We start from the raw sequence: 11,636 nt of genomic DNA on the forward strand, positions 1-11,636 counted from the left end.
GAGTAATTTCCACAAGTCATTTTGGGACATGTGATTAAGAACAAGACTGAAAAACAAATAAGAAAACGCAGGGAAAAATGCCAAATTTGAAGTGACCAAATCCAAATTATTTTCACATTGGAACATATCCAAGAACACAGCTCTAAAATTTAGACCTAGCTTCGCATACGGTGTTTGAAAATGATGCGAAATGCATCGAAACACGTGTCACAACAGATTTTAAGAAATAGTGGTATTTACCAAGTAAAACTTAAATTAAAAATGGAAAGAAATTACCACAGAGTGACTGCCGAATCAATTAAAAGTTATAAAGTTATTATTATTACCTTTCATCGATTTGACGAGCCCATCTCGATAACCTCAGATAACCTCAGGATTAATTATAATACATAATATAACCTTATGTAATTTCAAGACCCCATAACTGATTATTAAAATTACACGTTGTCAATATTTGTAATCTGCGTCATTCCTGTCCCAGATTTAGTTTTGAAAAGTCTGTTTATCTATATTTCAAGTATAGGGCTTTATTTTTTAGAAGGAGTAAAAACTAACTAACTACGACGTCGCTTCCCACAGATGTAGGCAGAGAGAATAGAACGCGACACTATATCACTCACTCCTTTCAAGAACGTCATAAATCAAAAAACTTGATTTTTCAGGAGAACGTTTTTAAAGTTTAAAAATACAATACAATGTATTAAAAATAAATATCAAGCCACTTATTGAACTGTTTACTATGCAACAGATCTTTTTAGGTGAACTTGAAGGTTTTTTCGCCATTTGAAAAATATTTAGGATATTTAAAAAAATAATAAAACAATACCTTTTCTACAAAATGCAAAAACAACACTTTCTGCCCTGTAGCGGGTAAATATTAAGTTAAAAATATGTCTCTTTTGCTGGGACATAGTACATTTTCTGGGCATTCTGAAAATTAACATTAATGTTTATATATATATAAGTATATATATATATATATATATATATATATATATATATATATATATATATATATATAAAATATATATATATATATATATATATATATATATATATATATATATATATATATATATATATATATATATATATATATATATAACTTTACATTTCCTTACAGTGAACAAAACATTTATTTTGAAATTTTTTCAGACTCTTTTCATTCTTCAAACATTCAGGCATCTCATCATACATTTTCAAACCCTTATACATAAAACAATTTTGCGACTCTGTTTTTTTTCATAAATGGCAGTCTTATTTTATCATTTTTTCTAGTTAAATGTCCAATGTCCAATGTTTGTTAGTTTAATCTGTCTTATTTTATTTATTGTTTCGGCATTAACTTTGTGGTAAGACATGTTACAATGATTAATGAAAACACTTCGTTTTTTACCAGTTGAGTTTTATTATAGACTACATGTTTCAGAAGTTAAACTTCCATCATTCAGGTCTGTATAATAAATATTATACAGACCTGAATGATGGAAGTTTAACTTCTGAAACATGTAGTCTATAATAAAACTCAAGTGGTAAAAAACGAAGTGTTTTCTTTAATCATTAATCTGTCTTTGCAAACAATCTTTAAAAAATATTCCCATTGTGATTCGTTTTTCTTCTTTCTCTCTTTCTAAATTTTATTTTCGTATTAATGTCAGACCGTAACCATTTCGTTTCAATGACCTGATGATGGAATGATTAATGTCTTTTATTAATTTTATGTGTTTTTTTTTATAAAATACAACTTAGTAGACTCAATAAATCAGTGTTTGTTTCAATAAGTGGCTTTATATTTATTTTTAATACATTTCATTATATTTTTAATCTTTAAAAACGATCTCCTGAAAAATCAGGTTTTGAGATATATGACGTTGTTGAAAGGAGTGAGGGATATGTTAAAAGTTGACATGTCTAGTAAATGAATTGAATTATAATTTTTTTATCACATATATGAGAAACGTTACAAAATATCCCTTTCGTATATTATTAAAGCTTGTAATTTTACCAGATAATTTATTTACAACATTTTGAGTGTGTCCAAATACTTGTTCACAAATCTGGATTGTCTCCAATTAGGAGTTATTTTTTTAATTATTTTTTGACATATAATACAGGATTCGGATCTCACATACAAATGAAAGCGTGCTCACTAAAAAGCTTCCTTCATCTCACCATAGATGTCTTTAGTGAAACTGTAGTGATTCAAGCAAAATATTTCAAATTTATACAATATTTGTATACATATAGAAGTTCCAAGAAATTGAGTAGTGTGGTTGTCAATCATGAATGTTACACGTGTGTAAAAGTGATCACTTAAACCAGCCTATGACGCTCGTAAGCCTTGTAAATGTCCAGACTCCCATATTCTTCTTCGTCTATGTTGAGTGTCAATAAATAATATAAAAATTAAAGCCTACAATTGGAGACAATTATTTTAACACACTCAAAAAAAAACTTAATAGTGATTACATCCAAAAAGGAAATATTAATTTTTCTTTCTTTCATATTGAAAGCATTAACTTGGTGGATCATATTAATATATTATTTTGAGAAATTAAATGACTTTGTTTTTGATCCACTCATATTTATATTAACAACCGACTAGTTTCAGCAACAACCTGTTGCCCTCTTCAGGGATAAACCCTGAAAACACAAAAATTAATGTTTTGAATATTGAAAGCATTAACTTTGTGGATCATATTGATATATTATTTCGAGAAATATAAACACTTTGTGTTTTGATCCACTCACATTTTTACTAACCAACTAGTTTCGGCAACAACCTGTTGCCCTCTTCAGGGTTTAAATTAAACCCATAAATTAAACCTTCAGTCATAAATTAAACCCTGAAGAGGGCAACAGGTTGTTGCCGAAACTAGTTGGTTGTTAAAAAAATATGAGTGGATCAAAAAACAAGGTATTTTTATTTCTATATAAATAATATATTAATTTCTCAATTGTTTGTGCTTTGTTTACGAATGACACGCAGGCTTTTGTATCATGTTGTTATTTTATTTCGATGGCAATGTTTACATCGTAAATTTTTGACCCACAGCGCGAGTGTTTTGTTTTGAATATGGCTGTTTTCAGTAAGAATCGCTATGGAAAAGTATAATGTATGTACGTTTGCACAGGGTGGCGCAAAACTAATCACCCTATTGAAAGATGCTATAAATTTTTCAAATGGCATCGTACGTCAATCATATTTGATATTTGTGAATTAAACAGCTGCAGTATACAATCGAATTGATAAAATGGGCACAAATGCTACGATCGACACACTGGCGGCAGCCACTTGACGTATATATCATCTTTTCCCCTTTTCACACAACAGATTTATTTTTAACGTTTGATTTTAAAAAATCATCACTTAGAGTACATATTTTTTATTTATTGTAAAACGTAAAACCCTTATCCGCACCCCAATGGTGCATAGGGCACTGCTTTATGTGAACACAGTGTTATCTTGATCGTTTACACACGAAGGAAAGGTGATCAGCCCTCCGCTTTAGGTACCAGTCCAGGGTAATATTCAATAAATATTACAGTGAAAAAATCACTTATAATTATTCGACCCCCCTGGGAATCGAACCCGGGACCTCCAGAACGGTAGCCGAGCGTGCTGACCATTACACTATGGAGGCAGACAGCCTTTTATTTATTAAAAAAAGTTATTTAAAAACAAAATAAAATGATTAATTGTGCGCCACCTATTTAAAAAAAAAATGTTTTACTTAGTAAATACCACTATTTCTTAAAATCTACTGTGACACGTGTTTCAATGCATTCCGCATCATTTTCAAACACCGTATACGTGTCACAGTAAATTATAAGAAATGGCTGTATTTAATAAGTAAAACATTAATTAAAAATACACAGATTTAACCACAAAGTGATTGCTGAATCAATTAATGAAAATTAAAAAATATTTAACATGGTTGCAAAAGTTTTTTTGAAAAATAATTTTAACTAATTTTATAGACATTTCTACTTTTGCAATCTTAAAATTAATAACGTAGTTCTCTCCAATAAAGAGACTAAACTCTTGTGCTTGGAGAGGAACTTACACTTATTATTTATTGTTTAAATTAGTTGGTAAGTCGATTTATTTTTATCGTAATTATTTTCGTTTGTATATTGCAGCTGTCTAGTTTACACATGTCAAATATGATTGGCGTACGACGTCGCTTGCAAAAAATATAACATCTTTCGATAGGGTGATCAATTTTGCGCCGCCCTGCAGCAGCCGATATCTGGGTGTGTTGAACCGCAATCTTAATTTCGTTCGTCAACAGAACGATGCACAAAATGACGCCTGGAATGACAATCAATCAATGATTCATCATCTCGACGAGACAATTTCCAAATAAATTAATAATCAGTAATTATAATAACCTCTATTTATTATTGAGGACATATCAGACTATGGATTTGCTAATTTGATGGGTTAATTCGGCAGTCACTTTGATGTTTGCAAATCCAGACTTGCGTAAAGACACTCATGTTTCATAGCTCCAAAACTGCTTAATTCATACTACGAAGACTTTATCGCTCACTCCTTTCAACAATGTCATTTATAAAAAAAATCGTAAATTTTCAGTTGTGCATGTTTTCGGAATGCCCAGAAAATGTACTATATCCCACCAAAAGCGGCATATTTTAACTTAATATTTACCCGCTACATCTCTAAAATTTAAACTTATATTTTGTATATTAAAAGCATTTTTAACTTTGTGGTATGGTAACATAACACTCTCCTTATCATTCATCGTTTATTAAAGTGATATTACACAAAGTGAACGACGAATGATAAGGATAGTGTTTGAAAATGATACTTGATGTGAAAGATATGTTTTAAGAATAACGGTTTTTACCAAGTAAAACTTAAATAAAATCGCATTATTTTTTGACATCTTATCAAAGATGAAGAAGAATATGTCAGTCTGGACATTTACTGGTTTAAGTGATCACTTTACACACGTGTAACATTCACCAATTCTACCCATTATTGACCACCACAGTATTCAAATTCTTGGAGGTTCTATATATATATATATATATATATATATATATATATATATATATATATATATATATATATATATATATATATATATATATATATATATATATATATATATATATATATATATACTACTACTACTACTACTACTACTACCATTACGCCGTTTCCCCGCAGGGGTAGGCAGAGAGGATGGAACGCCACACTCTTCTGTCCTGACATACACTCCTCGCCTCCTTCACATCCATACATCTAGTCATACATGCCCTCCGATTACGCAGACTTTTGACACCGCCAGATTTTAGGTTCTGATGGATCTGATCGTGCCAAGTCTTTTTCGGTCGTCCACGTTCTGTTTTCCCTCTCACATTCGCCACATATATTTTCTTAGTCATTCTCTCGCTATCCATTCGCTCCACATGTCCACACCACAGCAAAGAGCTCTTTCTAATCTTTTCAATTATTCCTCGTTCAGCCTTACATTCCTTTCTTATATCGTCGTTTTTAATTCTGTCATACAATGATTTTCCACACATTCGTCTGAGGGAGCGCATTTCAACAATATATATATATATATATATATATATATATATATATATATATATATATATATATATATATATATATATATATATATATATATATATATATATATATAAATATGCGGTTTGTCTGCCTACGTAGTGTAATGGTCAGCACGCTCGGCTACCGTTCTGGAGGTCCCGGGTTCGATTCCCAGGGGGGGAATAAATATGATCATAAATATGATGTGTAAATGATCAAGATAACACTGCGTTTATATGAAGCAGTGCCCTATGCACCATTGGGTGCGGACAAGGGTTATATATAAATATATATATATATATATATATATATATATATATATATATATATATATATATATATATATATATATATATATATATATATATATATATATATATATATATATATATATATATATATATATGTATATATATAGAAACATTGTTCTTGAATCATTAGAACTTCACTAGAGACATCTATTGGTGAGATGAAGAAAAGCTTTTTATTCAATAAAAGACTGTTTATTCTACCTTACGGATGGTAGGGTAGACTGGGTACGGTTGAAACAATTTTGCTTATATTGTCCATAGTATTGCTCTTTACAAGTCAAGCGATGATGAAGATGCATTAAATATAAGAGCATGTTTCTGTCTACTAATGGGAAGTATAATTTCAGTACCCGGTGTGTTATTTTTAGTGGCAAATCAAATTTAAAAAATATATCCGATTTGTTTCAACCGTCCCCATACCAGGGGCAGTTGAAATAGTGATTGGGGTCAGTTGAAACACACGCAAATAAATCAATATTTATATTGTAAGACAAATACAGATACAGATATATACAGATATGTATACAGATATGTAATGAACAAAAACAACGTAAAACAATGGCATTTAAAAAAAAACAAATCGAACGAAAATAATCTGTGAATAAACTAAAAGGAAACACTTCTGTCATTGTGATTAGTCATAAATCAAGCGGAAATCTAGCTTTGGGATCATTCCGAGTCGCAATTGTGGCAAACATAGCTAAGACCACCTTTTGTGCAGTCTTCTTGAGCCCACAGTTTACAAGTGGTGCACTGTATCCACTTTTCACCGGATCTGCTCTCTGAATACAGTGACAGACAAACAAGACAATAGCACTCGTCCTCTTTTGATGATGATTCCTGTTGCGTATTATGATTATTTTTTCCTTCAACGATCCTTCTACTTTTTCCTCCATCCAATCTTTTCTTCACTTACTTAGTTTTCATCCGTTTCAACCTTATTTCATGCTCCTTTCTTATCTCTTCTTTCTCTGTTTTTTTAGTAGCAAGTATTTTGCAAGCTCCTGCTCCTGCTCTTTATTAAAAACTTCGTTGTGGGGTTCATATCCCATTTTCTTCTTCACCAGATGCATCTCGCTTTCGTATATATCTAATGAGCGAACAGTAGTTTAATCCATGCTTTTCCGACGCTTTTCGCAGTGAATCTCCTGCTTTAACCTCCTCATCAGCGTATGTATTCCTCGACAAGTCGACCTCTCCTCTTGAAGTCTTTCTTGCGCGTACTCTCGGCATCTAGAAAACAGGAAAACTGAAAAAATATGTTGTTTCAACCGTACCCACAAAAAATGTTTCAACCGTCCCCAACCCCTCCTTTAGGTGGAAAACAGAAAATAGTAATGTTAACAATAATGGCACATTAAAACTAATCACTATATCGTGTTCTACAAGCTTCATTTCAAACACGAAATCATACTCAATAATATCGTTTCAATAGAAACCGTAATAAAAGGAAAATTCTCAGAACAAAAATACTTACTTTTGGTTATCAAAATACAATAGGACCTCCTACAAGCAACTGCACAGTGCGGCGAGCGATGCAACACTGATATTTGTGTTTGAACTTGTTGTCCACTTTGTTCGTCCCTTGGACCCTTCACCCTACCGCATACGGTTTGCAAGATATTTGCTCTGTTTCAACCGTCCTTTGTTTCAACCGTACCCAGTCTACCCTACATCAAGATATACTATGTATTATAGTACATATTTTATAGGCGTCGGAGCAACGACAGTTTTTTTTTTATTAAAATTTTAATTTCTACATTTTTCATTTTTGGTGTAGAGAAGCGGGCTATTTTCAGTGCAGTGACTGAAGACTGGTGGGAAGGAGGAGGAATGGGGAGTGTTCTCTCGTCAGGTTTTAATGGAGTCGTTCTGTGTTCCTTCCAGATGAGCATCCTGCTGGTGATCCTAGTGGTCTGGTTGAATATAGAGGAGATGGAAGCGAGACCCTCGTGGACTCTGCCGGCCATCAGCTTCGTTAAGAAGTTCCAGCAGCTGACGCTGTGCGCTCATGACGTAAGTCCAACAACAAACATGCTTTATAACACTTATCGCCAAACAATATAACAGTTATCACCAAACAAATCTATAACTTTTAAGTAATGTCCACCTCCGTAGTGTAATGGTCAGCACGCTCGGCTACCGTTCTGAAGGTCCCGGGTTCGATTCCCAAGGGGGGTAAAATAAATATAAGTGATTTTTTTCACTGTAATATTTATTTAATATTACCCTGGACCGGTACCTGAAGCGGAGGGCTGATCACCTTTTCTTCATGTGTAAACGATCAAGATAACACTGCGTTTATATGACGCAGTGCCCTATGCACCATTGGGTACGGATAAGGGTTTTTTTTTATTAAATTGTACTGACGTTTCTTGGTGGAGCTGCATTTTCTCTTGAATGTTTTTCGCAGATAATTTGTGGCACATTTTATGAACTTAAAAAATAAAACTATGTTTTTTTTTACTTCATTTCAATTCCTGAATAAATAATAAATAAAAAAAATAAAAAAAGGTAGTTTTATTTTATAAAGTTTATGAAGTGCATTTTATTGAATAAACATATTACTTGAAATAAGGATAAAATAAGACTGCCATTGTTGAAAAAAACCGAGTCACGAAATTGTTTAATGTATGAGGGTTTGAAAATGTATGATGAGATGCCTGAATGTTTAATATGAGGAATGAAAAGGGTATGAAAGAATTTAATTTAATGGTTTATTCTGGCGTTTATCATGTGTGTGATTATAATCCAGGATTTGGACCTCACATACTAATATAAGAGTTTCTGCTTAGTAAAAAGATATATAACATCTCACCGATAGATGTCTCTAATGAAGTTCTAGTGATTCAAGAACAAGGTTTCTAAAAATTGGTTCATATATATAGAACTTCCAAGAATTTGAGTAGTGTGGTTGTCAATAATGGGTAGAATCGGTGAATGTTACATATCGCTCACTCCTTTCAACAACGTCATATATCAAAAATCGTCAATTATCAGTTGTGCATGTTTTCGGAATGCCCAGAAAATGTACTATATCCCAGCAAAAGCGGCATATTTTTAACTTAATATTTACCCGCTACAGGGCAGAAAGTGTTGTTTTTGCATTTTGAAGAAAAGGTATTGTTTGATAATTTTTTTTAAATATTCTAAATATTTTTCAAATGGAGAAAAAACCTTCAGGTTTCACCTAAAAAGATCTGTTGCACAGTAAAAAGTTCAATAAGCGTCTTGATATTTATTTTGTACACATTGTATTATATTTTTAAACTTTAAAAACGTTCTCCTGAAAAATTAAGTTTTTTGATTTATGACGTTCTTGAAAGGAGTGAGCGATATGTGATCACTTAAACCAGCCTATGACAGTCGTCAGCCCCGTAAATGCCCAGACTTCCATATTCTTCTTTATCTTTGATGAGATGTCAAAAAATAATTTTTGATGAGATGACAAGTTCAAAGGAGAGCGTTCCTCTTTGTATGGCCGGCCAGGCGAGCACGGAACTGGAGAGCGCGTTAACGCGCTCGTAGCAGCGAATGATAAAACTAATATTTCCACATTTAAAATGTCGTTTTTTTTCAGAGCGAAATATTGGAGCTGTGCCAAAGATGTGCCAAGGCTACCAAATCCAACGAGGCATATCCCATGTGCTGCAACGATCAGGACAACGCCATCCGTTGGTGCAAGGACTACGTGTATTTCGGTATACAGTAAGCATTGCCAAACGTCATCCAACGTCATCTAACGTCACCCAGCGTCATCCAGCATCATCACCTAACCAGGAGTCAAGGATTCAACCACATTACGAATACTTTCAAGAGACTCTTCGCAGCGCAGATATCGTAAATATTCAGCATAGTGTCACGTTTTTGGTCAATACTGTGTGATCACATAAGCGATAAATATTTTAATACCATCGGAAAAAGATCAGAAAAGGCACAACAAATTTCAAAATGAATTTTTATTGAAATGACTATTTTAATAAATATTCATATTGATTTGAATGCATACTTGACAATATCACATTTCGAATACACGACTATATTAATACATATTATATTTATATTGATTTGAATCGATAGTTAACAATATCACATAGGTATCGAATAATTTACCATTTTATTAAATTTTCATATGATTTGAATTCAGAGTTGACAATATCTCATTTCGACCAAACGATTATTTCATTAAATATTCATATTTATTTGATTATTTAGCAAAAAGTCATTTATTAGATATCACATTTCGAATAAATGGCTATTTTATTAAATTTAATATTCGCATTGATTTGAATGCATAGTTGACAATATCACATATCGAATACACGACTAAATTATTAAATATATTCATATTGATTTGAATGCATAGTTGACAATATCACATTTCGAATACACGACTATATTCATAAATATTTATATTGATTTCAATCCATTGTTGACAATATTACATATCGAATAAATAACTATATTATTCAATATTCATATTGATTTGAATGCATATTTGACAATATCACATTTTGAATACACGACTATATTATTAAATATTTATATTGATTTGAATGTACAGTTCACAGTATCACATTTCGAATAAATGAATATTTTACTAAATATTCATATTGATTTGAATTCATACATAGTTGATAACATCACATATCGAATAAATGACCATATAATTTAATATTCATATTGATTTGAATATTTAATAAAATAGTCATTTATTCGATATCACGTTTCGAATAAACGACTATTATGTCATATATTTTTATTATAACGTAGAATTATATCGCAAAACATGTTCCTATTCCATATTATTAGTATTTAGGTTATGTTATAAAGGGGAAAACACAAGAATTACGTTATATGAAATACAATATGTTAAAAACTGATAATTTGACATAAGTTTGCTGTAATTTTAAGGCATTTTTAGTTCCTCTTATTGATAGTTAGTTGTAACTCGAATGATAAGTGTAAAGTGTAAAGGTAACTAGCCGTAACTCAAGTTGCGGCTGTTTGGCGTAACACGGCTCAAAGCATTCTTATAACTGGCCTATATCATGTACAATCACAGATTATCAATCATTATCCAAATAGCCGCAAAATTGTGTCGATTTGATACATGTTTTGGCAAAAAGCGTCATTTTAAGTTAGCTATAAACGTGTTTATCTCAAAACTGCTGTTTTTAACTTGCGGCTATTTGCCTTTGCACGTTAGGTATGCTCAGAGATTAATCTTGCATACAACATTTTGAGTGTGTCCAAATACTTGTTCACAAATCTGGATTATCTCCAAATATAGAAGTTATTTTTCATATTATTTTTTTGTCATCTCAACATAGATGAAGAAGAATATCTAAGAATAATATTTTTTTACAACATTTTGAGTGTGTCCAAATACTTGTTCACAAAATCTGGATTATCTCCAATTACAGGAGTTATTTTCATATTATTTTCATATTATAAGCTTAATAATAAAAATGAAAATGGTATTTTCTGGCGATTCTCATGTGTGTGAATATAATCCAGGATTCGGATCTCACATACTAATATAAGAGTTTCTGCTAACTAAAAAAGCTTCTTTATATCTCACCAATAGATGTCTCTAGTGAAGTTCTAGTGATTCGAGAACAAGGTTTCTAAATTAATTCATATATATAGAACTTCCAAGAATTTGAGTAGTGTGGTTGTCAATAATGGGTAGAATTGGTGAATGTTACACGCGTGTAAAGTGATCACTTAAACCA

General features: G+C 31.6%; 1 protein-coding gene across 1 annotated transcript in view; it reads left to right on the plus strand.

Annotated features, from left to right (window-relative positions):
• LOC148302177 (uncharacterized) overlaps positions 1–11,636 on the plus strand; it is a 19,779-nt gene extending 8,143 nt beyond the window's left edge. The window contains exons 2-3 of the mRNA XM_088272129.1: positions 7,786–7,914; positions 9,479–11,636. Coding sequence (XP_088128255.1) covers positions 7,786–7,914; positions 9,479–9,610 — 261 coding nt within the window. The 3' untranslated portion in view covers positions 9,611–11,636. The remainder of the gene's footprint in view (positions 1–7,785; positions 7,915–9,478) is intronic.

Source organism: Brachycentrus maculatus, unplaced genomic scaffold (genome assembly GCF_059751285.1).
Source record: "Brachycentrus maculatus isolate JH-2025_06_01 unplaced genomic scaffold, ASM5975128v1 h1tg000475l, whole genome shotgun sequence".
NCBI classification, from domain to species: Eukaryota; Metazoa; Arthropoda; class Insecta; order Trichoptera; family Brachycentridae; genus Brachycentrus; species Brachycentrus maculatus.